At 39.7% G+C, this 18,085-nt stretch overlaps 1 protein-coding gene across 3 annotated transcripts in view; it reads left to right on the plus strand.

The window, feature by feature from the left end:
- The first annotated feature begins 4,937 nt into the window (after positions 1-4,937).
- Positions 4,938-18,085, plus strand: part of SHQ1 (SHQ1, H/ACA ribonucleoprotein assembly factor) — a 44,952-nt gene continuing 31,804 nt past the window's right edge. Inside the window, exons 1-7 of one of the 3 annotated variants that reach the window (XM_027710720.2) lie at positions 4,938-5,934; positions 6,491-6,669; positions 7,132-7,196; positions 7,663-7,785; positions 8,544-8,698; positions 9,661-9,773; positions 11,768-11,895. In XM_027710720.2, the coding sequence (XP_027566521.1) occupies positions 6,527-6,669; positions 7,132-7,196; positions 7,663-7,785; positions 8,544-8,698; positions 9,661-9,773; positions 11,768-11,895 (727 nt within the window). In that variant the 5' untranslated portion in view covers positions 4,938-5,934; positions 6,491-6,526. Of the gene's footprint in view, positions 6,670-7,131; positions 7,197-7,662; positions 7,786-8,543; positions 8,699-9,660; positions 9,774-11,767; positions 11,896-18,085 lie in introns of all 3 variants that reach the window. The other 2 variants (XM_039388366.1, XM_039388367.1) reach the window with 2 other exon arrangements.

Below are 18,085 nucleotides of genomic sequence, written 5' to 3' on the forward strand. Positions count from 1 at the left end.
CCCGGCGGGGCGGGGCCGCTACCGCACTGCCCTACCGTACTGTCTGGAGTAGCCGCCGCACGCTTGGGGAAGTCTCGTCACTTACCAGCCGCAAGACCAATAAAGCTTATTATTGATTAATAACTCCAGCAAGGAACGCCAGGCAGGGCTCCGCGCCCCGCTGTTACTCCGAGGTACCTCTGATTTCACGCCTGTGCAGGTGCGCGGTGCTGGAAGGGGTCAGTGTTCACAGGAAGGTGAGCAGGAGGGAAAGGGGAGAGAGGGAACTGGGCTCTGAAGCGCCTTTCGTCTGTCTGTGCGAACATCAAACTGGTGCTGAGCTTCCCTCCCTCCGCCTTGCAGCCCCAGTTCATCACCTTCATACACGCTGTTCTCATCCCACCTGCTACGACGGCAGGTTGTACGGCAATAAACTGCAATACTTGTAGGACAGCGAAGGAACAAAACATTCACTCCCTTCTGTGCAGCTTTGGACTTGTCCCCGTGTGACCCACCTTAGCTGGTCTTCTGTGCAACATCATCAGAGATTACCACACTGTGAATTTCATGGAAATAAATCCTACTTCGGTTCATAATCTGATTTATGACCTTTAAATGAAGAGAATGACAGAAATGCAAGGATTCTTGTTGCCCCATGGAGCTGGAGCATAAACTTTGCATGGAATGGAAATGTCAGCACTGCAATGGGGAGAGAAGGGAAAGTGGAGCCTCACAAGTCCCTCACAGAGTCAGCACTGGAAGTGAACTTGGTTGTGCTTGGCCTTCACTACTTAAATGGCATTCACTTGGCAGAGAAACTCTGCAGCCTGTCCATTTTACACTGCTGTCACCACATGCCTTTACCAGTCGTATCCCAAAATGTACTTTACCTTAGTAGTAGTGGAAATGCAATGAACAACTACTGTTTCAGAATTTCATCCAACTCGGTTTCTGGCCAGATATATTTTTTTTCCAAATTAAGATGTGCAAATATCAACTTTCCCGTGCTGCCAGCTGCATGCTCACCCAAAATCAGTTCCATGGCTGGGCTGGAACAGAATTACAGTGCACCCTTAAATCAATGTTGCTGAATCTGCTGCACTCTCTGATGTTCAATTTTGGCAGTAAAGCAACGGACTGGCCACAATGTGCAGCCTTGATATGTGACAGTGGCTGTGATCAGTCAGAGTGATGGCTTGGATCTATAACAATAAAAAAATAGGGAGCCACATATTTTAGACTTGAACAAATTTATTAATATCAAGTGTGTTCAGTGTATTTTATATTGCAGACACATATCATGGCATCATCAAATATATTAAGAGGTTAATCATTCAAAGGCCTGTGTTATAACGTACTTTTTTTTAGTGTAGCTCTGTAAAGCACTGATTTAAAGCATAGTTATATTTTGAGAAAATCTTAAAAATTAAGCCCTCTCAGTAATTTTATATGTTTTGGGCTACTGTTTCTAAGGTTGTATAAGAAGACCTATTCTCTGCAGCAGCCAAAGAGTCAGACAACCCTGTAAAAACAAGAGTAAATGGCTGGGTGAAAAAAGCCAGGTTCCCAGGAACAGGGATGTAACAGACCTGCACCTTCTGCAGATCAGTCACAGAAAGAAAATCATACCACATACTATCTAGGGAGTAATACATTTCAAAAATTCACTGTCCTACATCTGAGCTAAAAACCCAGACTAGCAAACAAAGGTGTTTACATGCTGCTCCTGGAGTAAAAGTTGAACGATTCCAAGGACTTTTAACATAACAGCCACAGCAGATCCCTGGAGAGCTGTTAAAGAACCTGAAAGTTGCTTCAGCACAAACCCCCCCACATTTGGCCCAAATCCATGTCATACCCAGTGTGCCTCTGGGCTGCTCCTGGGTCATTGACCCAAGAACTCTCCTGCAATCAGTGGCTATCAGCTCAGGGTCTCACAGAGGTTCATTTGGGCCTCTGTTACTGGAATTCCAGTTTATGTCCTTCCATCACTAAGAAGCCAATCTCCAACTTGATCTCTCACACTCAAACTAGGCACTTGGAGATGTGTCTGGCAGGTAATGCTACAAAATGTAACACCAAGAGACCCATTACAAACCTACACCCCTGGCTGTTACCACTTTATCCTTGTAAAGATTTGCAAGTTTGATCCTGGATTTATGAAGACCATCACCCTGTGCTTATCTGAGACAGCACAGAAGGTCTTTGTGATCCAGGATCCTTCTCTGGAGAAATAGAATGAGAAGCTTCTTTATCTTTGGATAATGGAAACTGCAAGAGGAAAGAGCAAAAATAAAGCTATGGAGATATCCTGATATTGTGGCCACAGTACTTCTGCAGGTGAAACAGTTAAGGATTATGAACTCCTGGAAAATCAAATCTATGGGGAAAGGAAATTCAGATTAAAATGCATTAGATTTGGAGGCATGCTTCAGGCCACTTAGACAAAAGAAGTCAAAATACTTGTTTTTCACTTGTTTTCAAAGTTAAAGGGAAGAATAATATGAATTTTGCTCAAGTGTGCTATTTCCATCTCAGGAAAAGCCCTCAATTATTGTTTACATTGTTAATTTATACCAAATTTTTGCTAAGTGTAAGTCTAACAACTACAGAACTACTCCTAGTTGTTTATAGAAATTATTACACTGATAATTTAGACAATGGAAAATAGCAATGTGTTGTATTGTATTTTATAGTGTATTTGACAGAGAAATGTGTTTCTGATTGAAACCTATGCCTAATTTATTTCCATTTGTTTCCTACATAGAGAAACCATTTTATTCTTCATTTTACTTGTTAAACTAAATGCATACTCTGTATCTGATTACCATTGGTATGTACGTGCCAATTATATATCCAGAACACATTATGTATCATATCTGTGAGATTATGCCAGATTTACTTGTTACTATTAGCCACGTAGAGTCAAATGTGCTCAGAAATTGCAAAGCTTCATGTTTCTATTTTTCAAAGGAACAGCAAGTTTTCCTAATTACTTGCCCAAAACACTGTAGATAATGTTTTTTCATTCTTCAGTGCTGCATTAAACATATAGCAGCCAAATTAACTTCTTCATCAGAGAGACGCACCAAGAGATGTAAAGCGGTCTTTGTACATTTCCAAATAAAACTTTTTATTACAGTTCTAAAAAATTCAGTATGCTTTTTACAGAAGAAAGCAATAAACATTCCTTAGAGAGGCTCCTTCATACTTTACTTGGATGGAAAAGCAGAATGGCTGAGGCACCAGCTTCTTCACTGAAATCAGCATATAAATAGTTCTTTCACAAGGCAACTATTACCAGAAAAAAAGGGCTGGGAGTTCTTAGAGTCTAAAAAAATGATAGTGAGGCAGTATTGGAAAGTATCAGTTAGACAAGAATAAACCCTCTAATGAAACTTCTTATCTTTTATGGACTTGTCCTGCAAATTTGAATTTATGTAGAGAAGACGGTGCCTACTGGTTCATAATCCAGCTTCCTGTCCAATATTCTTATTATAGATTACATTGGTAAGGTCCAAAAGTTAATTAGTGCAGAATTCCTCTGGAAATGCATCAAAAGTTTCTAAGGACATGATCGAAGCCTTGGTCCAAGTCAAATCAGCATCTGAAATTAGATGCCATTAATTTCTTATTATAACAGAAAATGCATTTTATATGCCATGTATCTTCAATTTCTGCAGGAGAAAAAGTGGGACACAAGGAAGTTTAGGCAGAATTAAAACCGTACATCAGTTTTAGATCAGTGGGGAGAATGATCTATTTTGAAGCAAATCATTTGATTTTTGTGCAGTATTTAAACTGCTGGTTCAGTTCTGCACAAGAACGAAGAAGTTATCCCATGAAGAGATGTCATATTTAGTGGATTTCCAGCCTGGGGGATTGTTTGTCTACTTTTAAAGAAAAATTTATTAGCAGAAGTTATGTAATTATGCTTTCTCCCTCCAGGAAAAATGTTTGAATGCATCTCAGAGGGGGCAGCAAGAGGAAGATAGTCAGCAGTATTTAAAGATGCAAAGAATTATCTGGAACCAGAATACCTCTCATGGTCTAATGGCAGGAAAATCAGACTAATTCTACATTAGGCGCTATATTTAATAAATTACGGCCTTTAAACCGACTTTTCTGCTTTTGGCAATTTTTTGAGCTTCTTGTTGCATTTGCTCCTTAATGCTGCATTGTAATTCATCAGGATCTGCCTCTTTTCACACTGTCAGCGTTGTTCTGCATTTATCCAATGGCTTAGAAGAGATGTAATTGGGAATTCCTACTCCGACAGTGCTCACAGGATCACTCCTCGGTTTGCTGATCTACCTCCCCTGCAGCGAAGTGTGAACACAACAGAAATAACAGGACATTTGCTCACATGAATTAGTCCTGGAGTAACCACTGTTTTCATAGGAAAGAACAAACCAACTCTTCCACGCACTAAAAACTGTTTGATTTCCACTTATGAAAAGCAGCTGAAATAAAACATGCAGAGCGCGTGCAATACATTTTATGCAACTGCAGGTAAGAATCCATTCTTTCCATTTCTCGAGGGGGTGGATTCTGATTTTTAGCCAGAACAACTTAGGTTTTACACAGTTACACTGACCATGTCCACACTAACTGTTAACCATTTCCTTTCTAGCAACTCTGGGAGACATCGCGCAACTCCATCAGATTTTTAAGAGCGACTCGAATTTAAAGATGATGTCTGAATTCCCGTGTATTTCGCGAACGCCAGCAGGAGTACAGATCAGCAGCCGGCTGTGCCCAGCTGCCCGGGCACGGCGCTCCCTGAGGGCGGCCGCAGGGGCCGCCATTAAGGGGTGGGGCGCGCCCCGTCTGCGCCTGCGCGGCCCCGCCCCCGGTGCGGGCGGGCGCGGGAAGCGGCGCGGGCGGTGAGTGGCGGCGCGGGCGGGCGTGCATGGGGCTCATCATCCCTTCCTCATCCCCTTATCCCGGGGCTCTTCCCCCTGGGAGCCGCCTCCTTGGAATGCTCTGTCCCGCTGGAGGGCTCGGGAGGATGGCCCCGAGGGGTTACGGGCGCAGGTGGGCCCTCGGCCCGGTGTGAGCCAGCGGTGGAAGGTTGTGTTTTACCGGACCGCCCCCGTCCTGCTCCCTGCGCGTTTCCCTGGAGCGCAGCGGTGTTTGCTCGGGAAGGGCTGGGAAACGGGATTATTCGGGATACAAGCGCCTTCAGCGGCGTCTTGGCGCCGTTCATCAGCCGTGAGATACCAGGGGGGTTGTGTGGCAGCCTCCGGAGGGGTTTGGGGTCGTTCCTTTGGGTCAGGGATGCTCCAAGTGCAGCAGCAGCGCAGGGACGGCTGGGCCTGGCTTTGGGACTGCTCTTAATAGATGAAACTTTGACTTAAGGAAATAAAACTTGCCGATTGACACCCCCTGAGGGGTCTAACCGAGCGGCTGGATTTTTGTATCCCAGTTTGCGGTGTTGAAGTAGACAAGAAGAAAGCCCATAGCGCTGTACTTTCGATTTGCAGGTGTTCCCTATCCAGGCACAACTTTATATAAACACCTGGCAGCTTTTCAGCCTGGAAAGGGTGGGAATGTTGCCCTTGAATTAAGTAGTACGGTGCAATGGGGAGTTTAATTTTTTTCACGTGTGCCAAATGAGGTAGATTACCCATATGAAGAAAAAGGTAATCTGTTAATTTGGCCCTGTTAATGGTTAGTGGTTGCTGTCTGTTCATGAAATTGTCACAAAGGGGATGTATTTAACAAACATTTATCTGGGAAAGTGCTACTTTTCACTCACTTTCACAGTTTAGTTCTATTCTGCATTTTTTGGCTAAAATATTTTTGTTTTAAAAGGTTAGTTTTCAAAACTGTGTGGCCATTTGTAAACATGCCCTCCCCAAACAAACGAAACTCCAGTCCACAGCTGGATTCCACCTGATGAATTATCTCGTATTTAGAAGCTATTGAAGAGTCAGACAAGTTGTATATTGGGTGAATAGTTCTATGTAAATTCCTTCTCTCGTGCTAAATATGTACATGTGCTAGTGTGTATACACACATGTGATTCTGATGGATGTTCATCTAAACTGACCTTGCATCTGTTGCTTCTTTTTCTGACCAATGTGCGTGTGAACTATAAAATACAGCTCTATTTTTTTTTTTTTGCAAGTTTTACTCTTTTTCAGTGTTTTCTAATAGTGGTTTGTGATCAGTTCACTAAAGAACTGTAAAGGTCTATATGTGAGATTATAAATAACAGTTACAAAAAGTTGAAAAGTTTTAGGGCCGAATTCAGTGTGGGTTTTTTATGTGGAATATAACAGGTGCTTTTTGCATATATTAACATTCAGGTGTTTCATTAAGGTGCAGAGGTGGTACCTTCACATTCTGGATAACACTTTGATGTTGTTGTCATGAGTGTTTTCTTCTTGAGCATGTGGAAGATCATTTTGTGAGAATCTGAAATGTTCTTCTCAACAAATTCTGAAGAGACACAATTTGCTCTCATAAACTGGAAACTACAATAATCTTTTTCTTATTTTTATAGGGCCACACAGTCATTGCTTTTCCTGCTGGATCCATCATGATAACTCCAGCTTTTGAACTGACCCAGGATCTGGATTTTCTCACGATAATAATCAGAGTACCTTATGCCAGAGCTTCAGAGTTTGATGTGTATTTTGAAGGGGAAGACTTTAAATTTTATGCTAAGCCATACTTTCTCAGGCAAGTAGTGGAAAAACTTCTAAAAATTTGAACTTCATAGTAGAGATTGAACTTAATTTTGGCCCCTCCAGAACATTCCTCATTTGCAGCTTTTACAAGGGTGGCTGCAGACAGCCCACTTCATGCAAAGATCTGTTATTTTGAGTCTGGCCTCTTTGTTCTTAGGCATTAAATCACATTAAAGAGAGTTGAAAGAAACTTTTCTAAATTTAACTTACAATATATTTTTAATTGTGAGATGGCCAGACAGTTCTCTGGCTGTAGTTTTGTAGAACAAGTGTGTCTTTTCCTGAGAGGAATCCATGGGGATTTAACTGCGTGGCTTCCATTTCTGTCAAAAGGAGTCACGTAGTCTAATCCTTTGTGCTGCTTTTGGAATGTGCCTTACATTTTTATAGGCTGAGATGTTAAGTTGCCTCATTGAAAGCCTGACTAATTCTGCATCTCATTTTTTGCCCACAGATTGACACTTCCTGGGAGAATTGTAGAAGATGGCAGAGAAAAAGCATCCTATAATACAGATGAAGGTATTGGTTCATGTTATTGGTATATATGTCATTAAAAATGCTACTAACTCCAGTAATTTATACTTGAAAACAAAAAAGCAATAAAGCCTATAAATTTGTTGCTTGCAGAATGTTTATTACATGCTTGACTTAATCAGTTTGCTGAAGGAGTTTCTTATGATCTTCTGTAACTTGTTTGGTGAAAGGATTAAAAATAAAACAGAGCTTGTATTCTTCTGTTGTTTTGTGTTTATACAATGTGAGTCAGGAGACCACAACTGGTTAGATATTCTCTTTGATGTTTTATCATTAAAATCTTTGAGCTTTGTGAAATAAGGTTAAAAACATGCACAGAGATTGATGCATAATGAAATGCTACCAGTATGTGTCCCACTTCCTCTGAGCCTTTTTGATGAGAGGAAAAATGCACATTTTTGTTTGTCTTGGATATTTTAATGCACTGACTACGTTCTGGCTTTCTTTTAAGGAACTTTTACAATTCGGTTACCCAAGGAGGTTCCTGGCCAGTATTTTGAGGGCCTGGACATGCTGACATCTCTTTTAGCACCAAAGAAATCAAGATCAGCAAAGCCTTTGGTAGAAGAGATAGGTATGATAAGAAAAATCGTGTTTATACTGATGATATATGTACATAATGAAACAGTTTTAGATCTAAAGTGATATATGTGGAAAAATACAGTATCTATTACTGGCTAGTCCTAGGTGTGAGAAGGGTATGAATAAATGTAGAAATAAGTATGTTGTAGACAATATACATGTCAGCTTTATAGGTTATGTTAAAATTTTTCCAAAATGTGCTTTAAAATATGCTAATTCTCTGTAGATCTTTGTACCCCTCTAGTGGCTGTAGAGCACACACACATTGGAGTCTTCTGCTTTCTACAAACTACCACAACTGGACTTTTAGCTCATATGAGCAGCTGATTAAAACCCCAGGTTCTGATGGATGTCTTGCTTAACATCGGTATTTAACAGACAGAAATGTTTGACTATCTCTGTTTAAACTTTTAGTACCTATCTTAAATTATTGATAACATCACTTCTGTCAGGGTCCTCTTAACATCAAATTCTGATCTTGTTGAAATCAGTGGAACAAGTATTTCAGTCTTTGAGGGAGTACACTTAAAAAATTTAGTATTCCTGGTCTTCAGTTTTGAAAGTGGGAGAGTTGGAAGCAGGACCTATGGGTCACTGACCTGTATGACCCCCCAGTGTTGTGTAAGATTTCTTAAAAGATGTAGTAAAATGAGAAAGGCTTTCTGTGCTACCAGTGTTTGCCTTTCTAGGAAATCATATATATGTTTTCTGTGCACTGATTTTCTTTCTCTGACCATGCAATATATGCAGCTGCCTCTGCTGAGCTGTCTGAGGAGGAGGAGGAAGAAGAATTTGACTGGGAAATAGAACAGACCCCTTATGAAGAAAGTTCAGAAAGCACTCCACCACTGCAGCACCCTTATGGATTTGGGAATTTGCGGTCAGGGGTGTTCCAGAGGCTGCAGGTAGGTGCATTTTTGTCTTTTCCTGTCATAAAAGTTCTGTTTAACTGGCTGTGTAGGCTCTCTGGCTCACAAGGCAACTTTTGAAGAGTGGACTCTTCAAGGTGTCTGTCCACCTGGTGTCTGGGGTTCACTAGCATTATGCTGAGGCATCTAAATTTGCTTTTGTGGGTTGATTGGTAGGATAGGAGACTTCAAATGCTGTTACTCTGCTCTCGTGCCTTCAGCAGTTTCTTTTAGCCATGGATTGATTGAAACTAATCTAAAACCTGTAGCATGCTGAGTAGTACAACAATACTTGTAGTCCACAGCACTGTTATTAAAATAGATGATGATTTTTTGTAGTGTTCTTGCTCTAAGCAACTAAGTTGTAGCTGTTTAAAGCAACTTAATTATGTAACTCTAATTATTGCAGGAATTGTAGTATTTTCAGGTTTTGGAGCAGAAGGATTGCTATTTATGGAGAAAGTATTTATGTTCTGTTAGAATATACATACTGGTTTACTTGTGAAGAAATACATTTCCCAGCAGCATTAAAGTACCACTGCTTAATGATGTTTAAAAGGGCACTGCAAGTGCCTATTAATTCATGTACAGCCACTTCAGAGAGTGAGAGTAATCTCAAAAGTCACAAGAACAGTATCTGTGATTTTTATCTTGTCTTCGTTGTGGTTGTGTGCTTTTGTTAAATATTTCAACTTTTACAATAATGCAAAATAACCTCCCTGCCTTATGATAAAATGTCCTAAATAGACTTAATAACATCATGAATTCTAAGAGGCTTCAAATAATTGCATTTCCTTGGAATTTGGATGTTTCATTTGCACAGTGAAGGCAGAATTTGGAAAGGGAGGTTGAAGATCCGGGGATTTCAGTGTAATGCTGATCCCTTCCTAAATTATTACTAAATCAGTCTTGCATGTCATACGTGTGGCTTGGTCCTATAACTTTGGCTCCCTTTGCAGGATGAGCTCAGTGATGTGATTGACATCAAGGATCCAGACCAGACTCCTGCAGATGAACGAAGGAGGAGACGCCTGGAAGCTGAGGCTGCCAAGTTTGAGCCTGATCATTACCTGTGAGTATTGATTGACCTCATCTGCTCAAGGAGAGGTACCTCAGCTGAAATACATTCACTTTTCCTTTTCATAAATTATTTGGTTTAAAGATCATGTCTGGAAAGAATAATTTCACTTTTCATTTGTCTCTTTCTTTGTCTCATCAGGGCAGGCCCTGGAGGGTTTTCTTAGTGTGACACACAAGACATTGCCCATCTGTTTTGGGGTTACTCAACTGTTTAATTACTGCTTAAGTCCGTGTTCAAGTGGGGCTGCTGTGAACTCTTGCAGAACATTGTTTCATAGTTCACCTCTTCAGCAGCTGAGCAGCCAATCCCTGCCAGCATTTTGGGTTGTAGATGTCAGAACTTTGTTTTCCTCTTGTGAAACAAGGATTAATGAACCATCCTGGTCTATGAGGAGGTAATTTCAGTTTTGAAGTTAGGAATATTTTGTCTTGGCCACTTTGGTTTTTGCTTTCACATGAAAGCTGTTTTAAAGCAGAATGAGGAAAAGTTCCAAATCAAAACATTGTGTTTCTTTTGTGCTACTTTGTTTCTTTTGTGCTTCATTCCATGTAATGAACATGGAAGTGATTCTTCGTGTTCTTTTCAGGTTGGTTTTTTTCAGGTCAAGTTAGGTTTAGAAGCTCTAAATAAAATAAGTTGGAGCCATGAGATCTATTAATATACATTGGTTTCTGCAAGATGATTTTGGTGGGGGAAGAGTTTAGTCCCCAGTAGGGAGAACTAGTCCTCTGGTGTGTTTTGTGGGGGTCAGGAAGGCTTTACCCACTCTGAGTTTTTTCAGAAGGTATCTTTGCAAACCTGGAATTTTTCCCCAGTTGGATGTTTCAGAGGCAGCCTCATGTCTTTCTGTAGCACACAGAAAATAGAACAGCTTTCTGGAAATATCACTTGGAAGTACATTTCACTAGAACTGAAGTAGTTCCTAACCTATAATGGGATGCAAATTACAGTAATTCTAAGTTTCCACTTTAGACTCTGTGTTCTGGCCTGGTAGATGAGTTACACCATTTAGTTTAATGGCTGTGTTTTGGTTGCTTCAGAACAGATGATCCCAGCCTTTCTTCAAGAAAAATTGTTTTCCCAAGTACCCTGATTAAGAACAGAAGCTCTGGGAGAAATGGTGGCAAACAAGTGTTCTGGTGCCTTTGAGCAAAGTGTACACTGACTGATATCTCTAAGTGACTTTATAATGACATTGAAGGAAGGCAACAAAAACATCTGTCAGCATGAGAGTGAAGCAAATTCCATTCTCTGTTCGGTAGACTGGGCAGGTTTTGTGTGGTGATTAAGAAGGTTTTAAGAAATTTCCTGCAGTTTTTTTCAGTTCTCTGTATTTATACCATTGTTTGGCTCGAAGAAAAAGCTCATAGGGTAAAAGGAGGCTTAGAACTTGAGTCCTTTAGTAGAAATCCTCCCAGAATTACTACATTGAGGTTTTTACCACAGTGGCTTTGTGCTGAGATGGATGTAATCTCTCTTCCAGAATTCATGTACAACTCTTCTTTTTCAACTTTCCTGCTTCGTGTCCTTGTTTACCTCAAAGTCCATCCCTACTTTGTGTTTACCCTTCAGCTGCACACCCTTCCTCCCCACGGAATACCTAGTTCTTGAGTGGGAGAGCTTCCCAGTAAAACCAAGTGATTTGTCTGAGGAGCCTTCTCTTTGGAATATTTTCCTTTTAATACATCCAGAACAAATCATGTTTGTTCAGCTTTGTGTCATGCTGCAAGCTCATCAACATCCTGGGATTCTGGGTGGCTCAGGGAAGGTGGAAGAAGTAAGGAAGGGATACTATAAGATAAGAGAATGTTGTTTATGCTTTTAATAATGATTATTTTCTGCTTTTAAGTCAAAGAACATATCTCTAATGTGTGGAAAATAGCCCAGAACCCAGTGAGGTGTATTTTATATGTGCATTAATATATACCCACATGCACTATGAACTGAAATAAATAGCATATGACTTTTCTCTTTCTTTTCCCTAGAGCTGATTTTTTTGAAGATGAAGCTATTCAGCATGTTTTAAAGTACAAACCCTGGTGGGTTGATGCACATAAAAAGCTGACAGCCTTGCAGAGGGAAAGTCATCAGGAACATGACACTCATACATTTGGTGAGAACATGCTTATATATCTATCTATCTCTTATATATGTATCTGTACACACACCTGTTGCTTGAATGATAATTGCTGTGATGCCATGTTATGTTCTAGGTTATTGTTCTTGAAGGAAATTTATTACTTTACTATTATTTTTGTGGGTCTCGGCCTTTTTTTGAAGGAAAATTGTGTCTTTTTAGAAACCTAAAGGGATGTTTTCAGGGTTAGTAGATGGCCTTGTAAGAGCACTGTTAACAGATAACTGAGGTCACCTCCCTGCACACAGTGACTGCAGAGAGCACTGCAAGTTACTATTATGCATATTCTTCTATTGTCCTTTGCTCATTTCCTTTGTAGTATGAAAATCTGATATTGAAAGTAGATAATGATAATCCCTTCACCAAAGGTTCTTAGTGCACTAATAATACCTGCACTTTCACATTTGCTACAGGAGAAGAACAATGGAATTTGGGTAAATGTTGTGTATTTTACTGTGAATGTAATCTGATCTTCATTCCTGGTCTCTTTTCAGCCTCTGAAGCAAGAAATTGTTAATTATATCCATCATAAATATTTGATTTAAAAAGCATTGGACAAAGGTACAAAGAAGCTTCAAAACAGAATAATGAGGGGTTCTTTTGTTTGTTTTTATCCATTCACTCCTTAGTAAATGAAACACTCTTACTGTTTGCCTGTGTTAAGGAATATCATTAAAATGAAGAACTGCTGGATGATTTTATTGAGGAAGGTATTGAGATAGGTATGTTTTTCTTCAGTGTGTTGCTGGGTTTTAGGGGCAGCAACAACAGAAAAACTACTCGAGAGCTTGGCAAGCCTGCTAATGAAAATTACACAGAAAATAGAGCTACATTAAGGGCATTTTTCTCTAAACCATTTGTTATAAGAATGATAAAAAAAAATTTGGTCTGAGTCAGATATGGTTGAGTGAAGAGGATTGTGTAGTTTTGTGGATCTTGAGGCAATTTAAGTAACAAAAGAAGTGATGTGGTGTTTGGATGATGTTAATGACAACAACCCACCCTTTCCCTTTCAAAGACCTCAGTTTTGGTAACATTTGTACTGTTTGAATGGCAAGTGACTGAGACCAGTGGAGGCTCTTAAACCTGAGTGAGTTGTGGTGAGGGAAACCACCATGAGAGGGAGTGCAGGTTCCACTTGAAGGTCTATGAATGGTAATACAAAAGGGCAGGAGGTGGGTCCAGGCTGTTCCCTCTGGAATCTGATCATCAGCAGGATCAGTTCCCTGTGGGTTTTTGTTGCTTCATCCAACCAAAGGATGGTCCAGCTAATCAGGGTTACAGATCCAGGAATCCTTACAAACTGGGTGCAGTTGGACTGCACATCTGCCTGACTGTGTGTTCCATCCTGCCTGGGGAGTGGAGGTGACAGAACAGGCACATAAAAGGAACAGGGACTGTGTTAAGTGAAGGGCCTTCTTTACTGCTTGAGAAATCCCGTGTTATTTCCACTAAACCCGAGAAGTCTGCCTGCACTAAGCCAGGGTGTGCTGTACAGGGAGAAGGATAAGGAGGCTTTCACTGCACTGGAGTGTGCTCCTAGTGAGGAGCCTTTGAACACAAGTGCTTAGCTGTAGAAAGCCAGAGGGTACTCGAGCACAGAAGCTCTAAGGGCACAAACACTATCCATGTTGCAGATTGTTCCAAGGTGTTGTATGATGTGTGGTGATTCTTTGAGCCTGTGTATACAGGAAGGTGGGAGGTCAAACCTTTTTTCCTACAAAAATCAGATAGAAATGTTGCCTGTTTACTTCTGAACTTGTTTAAGGGCATAAAGAAAGAGGGATTGAAATCTTGATGCAGGGTTGTTTTTTATTGCTTATGGAGAAGAAGCATAAAATGAAAGTACCCAGATTTCTTTCTCTTCCTGAGTTCCAAATTCATGTCTTCTGTTAAGGAAAGCATCTAAAATAAGGTCATTTCCACCACCTTCCATGATGAGGACTTCCAAGCATACAGCCTGTAAAGAGACTTCAAATATTGAGATGTTTAAAACGTGTACAGCTCATGGCAGGTGTACTGCCCTGACCAGCTTGCAAAAACTTTTGTCTGTCCTGTGTGAAGGAAGGTTTTGTTCTTGATTTAAACATGTGCTGTTCCAAAGCTGTTAGAAAATGTTTATTTTCTTATTCAGAAACACTGAATGAATGGAATAAGTTTTTGTTTCTTCTTTTTCCTTACTTATATTGACATCCTTTTAGTCGTTCTCTTCAGTGTTTTCTTGGAACTAAAAACTTCATTACGTTTGTCTTCGTCTTTGACTGCAAGGACTAATTAGGAATAGAGATGGCATTTTTTATTTTTTGCCTGGCATTACAATTAACTGAAGATTTTCTTTGGTTGATTACTGCTCTTATATTCATCTCTGGTTATTTTCTCCCTGTTTTTACATCATCAGGTTTTTCTAATGTCTCATTACCAGATTTTTTTTTTTCTTTTTGGATTATCTTTTCTCATTAACATTTAAAGTCTTTGTCTCTCTTCTGTCCTTACCTTGAATCTATTTTTATTTGACCTTTTTCTCCAGCTCGTGTGCATGGTGTGTGTATTTTGCCTTTTTTTAATTTATTTTTTTTGTCCTTAATGTCTCTTCTTTCTTTGGTCCTTTTTTTACATTTTACTGTGTATCATCTCTTCTGGCCCGTTTTGCTCACACTTACAGTGTCTAATGCAACTCAAGTAATATTCCATAAAGCCCAACTAATTACCCAGCCTTTCACATGAGGGAATAAAACTTTTGGAAAGCTTTCTTTTTGCTGCTGCTGAAGTTTACATCAGTGTCTCCGGCTTCTACACATTTCAGATGAAAGGGTTCGTATTTTCTAACAGTCACATTCAGCTTGGTTAAAAGTTCATTTTTATTCTACTTCCAGTTGCACAACTGTAAAAACTCCTCTTTAGGCAACACAATAATCTTCAAAGGCTCAGGCTGACATATGTATTCAATCTAACATTTATATGCTCCAAGGATATCTTATTTTGTTCATGGTAACCTGTGACCATTCTCCTGATTTCTTTATAGAATGAGAAGCAATTTCCTCTTAAAGATCCACCTTTCAGTAGAGCTTGGCTCAAATATATACCATTACTGGTAGATTCATAAGTTTAAGATGAATATTTTTTCCTTTTTTATCAGATTTCTGCAATTGCTCTGCCACCTTTGCATCATGTCTGTCTTCCTGGCACTGCTCTGCTGCAGAGCAGGTATTTGTCATGTGAGGGAAGATTGCTTTTTATTCATGCAAAATCCTTAATGATCTGTCTCCTCTGTAAAGTACCTCAGGTTTTAAAAGGCAAGAACAGTAAGAAGAAAGAATGATGTATGGCTTTGATATGGTTTGCAGGAACTGTGTGTTTCTTAAAGAATAATGGGAAAAATTAGTATAAGGAGATTGTGAGATCCAAGAAAGACTGTCCAAGTCCAGTGATTCCATGGAGAATGCCTGGAGGAAGAAAGTCAGAAGCGATGTGGAGGAAATGTGTTGATTCAAGAAGTGCAGGGAAGAAAATATATTAGTGAAGGAGCTAAAATTTTAATGGAAGAAAGGCAAAGAAAGGGGAGGGATGAACAAAGCAGACTTGGCTGATCATAGTTTAGAGGGAATATAGATGTGCACAGGAGGATAGCTTTGTGTTTTTAGACCTCCTAGTTCACCTCCTGTAAAACTGAGGCTCTTCTCATCACAAGTCTCCCTGACAGAGCTTTAGGGGGTCCTAAAGATGGGCCCATCTGCAACTTCTCCAAAAATGGCCCCGTGTACAAGGGAAAGAGCTTTTCTTGAATATTCAGTGCCACGTTTTTAAATGTGGAGTCCATACAGGAAAGAGAGGTTATCAGGATGTCAGCACTGTGGGAAGGTTCAGTAACCTCTCATAAACCTCACAACAAATTCAAGCACAAGAGACAAATCAATAAAAAATCAGCTTCATTAGTTCAGTCACTTGTTTAAGTCCGTTACTATCAAGTATTTTCAAGGCAGTATCCAGCACTGGGGAAAATGCTGATCCTGCACAAAGCCTTTGGGCATCTTTCTAGGCAGAGTAGTGCTACCTTTTATCTCCTAATGGCTTAGGAAGACCTTGAAAAGAGACTTGTTTGCTACTGATTAATATCAATAACTAACTTTATTCCTGACTAATCCTCTCTCTGCTGACTAATCTCCTCTTTTATCTGCTGTTGCTGATTCCTTAACCTACAGGGATAGAAGTACACATTTAAAAACCTCAATATGGTAAAATAATATTTTAATTTAAAACATAAAATAAGGAGGGATCAGTTCTCCTCAGTTCTTTTTCGAGAGAGAGCTGTGGGATTCAAGGCTTGGCTTGACAGGACCTTAAGCCAAGGCTCTGCTCTCACCAGAAAACAGCTGGTTATCAGAGGTCCTTCCTGACCTGTGCTTTCCTGATCTGACCACTGAGTCAGCTCTCTGTGCAGATATAGCACATTTTATCTAAGTGCCCCTAACACATTTAGAACTGGAAGTGTCATAGTGGTCTGGAGATACAGATCTTACAGTGATTTAAGTGGTGTTATCGCAGCAAAAGACCAGTAAGGCTGTAACAAAACACCCTCTGGCTGTCAGACCTCATCCTCCCCTCAGAGATTAAACTGTGCTTCATTGACACTCAGGTTCTGAAGGGCAATTTGAAATATCTTTATTTTAACATGAGGAATGGCCAGTTTAAAGTATGTAAGAGAGGTGATTAAAGTGTAAAGGTAATCTCTGCAGGACTATCTATCAGTAACTTTGTGAGGTGAATTTGTCTCAGTCCTTTAGGCTTGCATATATTAACAGTTTCACTGTGGTTAGAAGGGTGGTTTTGCCACTGACAAATGTACAAAGCAATGTAAAGTCAAAGTTACAGAAAACTTACAAATTTAGACTTGATAAGTACCAGCAGCTTCTGCTTTGCATCAGATTAATGTTAATTGTTGTACAGACTATTAAGTAAAATGTTGGTAATGCAAGTGCACAGCTTAATACAGCAGAAAGTGCAATTACAATTTCACTTGTTCATCATACTCCGTGTACTTGGCTTTTTGAACTGGGAAAACAAAGAAGGTGGTGATTTGGGTGTGTTAATAGTGAGTTTTATAGTAAATGTGGGTAGAGTCCTTCCCAAATCTTCGTTTGCGAAGCCTAGCCATGATGATGATGAATAATGAGTTTCAGGCCTGGATAGTTCACTGTTCAAAAACTTTAAGGAATGGATAGATATTTATTTGTAACATTATTTTCTCCAGAGAGATATTTTATTTAGAACACCTGGCACTTTGCAGTGAGTTAATGAACATCATGTATCATTTACCTTTGGGAATTCTCTAGTCTGTGTCTTGTTTGCCATTGTTTAGTAAACTTGGAATTTCTGTGTTTATGGTCCAGTTGTAGATGTTATGATGCTTCAGAGTTTGCATTTTAGAGGAAGAAAACTTTATTCCCATGTTTCATGAACTTCACTTGGAATTATTTTGCTTTCTGCTTAAAAGAGAAATAGGGTTCACATTTACATTGAAGGATCAATTTACAAAGAAATGTACTGATAGAATATAGATACATCACCTGTATTAGTGATATAAGGTGTAATACAGAGCTGCTTTGCATGGACAGAAAAACAGAGTTAGAACTGCCATAGTCTTACTAAATTGTCACTTTTTTCTAGATCTTAGCAAGTGGAAGAGATTGGCTTTGTTATGATGATACAAAAACTGGAATTTCTTTTTGTGGGAGCTTGTAAATAAATGGAGACTGGCTTGACTCTAGAATAATGTTTAGCTCATCAACAAGTTTCCATAGGAATTTAAATCAAGCATTTCATGGTTATGAAGCTGATAGAAACATAAAAAAAGTTCATACAGTAGAAACATTCAAAAATGTTCCTCCTAATGCATAATTTTATACCCTGAGATGAGGTGCCTGCATATGTACATGCCTTTGGCATCACAAACGTTTGTTTCAAAACATGTCATCAAATTAGAAAGCTCCTGTGATAAAGATCACCAGTGCATAAATCCACCAGTCTTACCAGTGGATTATATCCCAGAGATTGTGGATTGTGCAAAACATTTGAGGAGAAATATCTGTGAACACACTGAGCTGCTGCTGTGGTGTGACCAGACTCTGCTCACTGCACCAGTCCTACTGAGTAAATCAGAGCCTGTGGG

This window comes from Pipra filicauda, unplaced genomic scaffold (genome assembly GCF_003945595.2).
Source record: "Pipra filicauda isolate LSUMZ 115617 unplaced genomic scaffold, ASM394559v2 scaffold63_size3267554_pilon, whole genome shotgun sequence".
NCBI classification, from domain to species: domain Eukaryota; kingdom Metazoa; phylum Chordata; class Aves; order Passeriformes; family Pipridae; genus Pipra; species Pipra filicauda.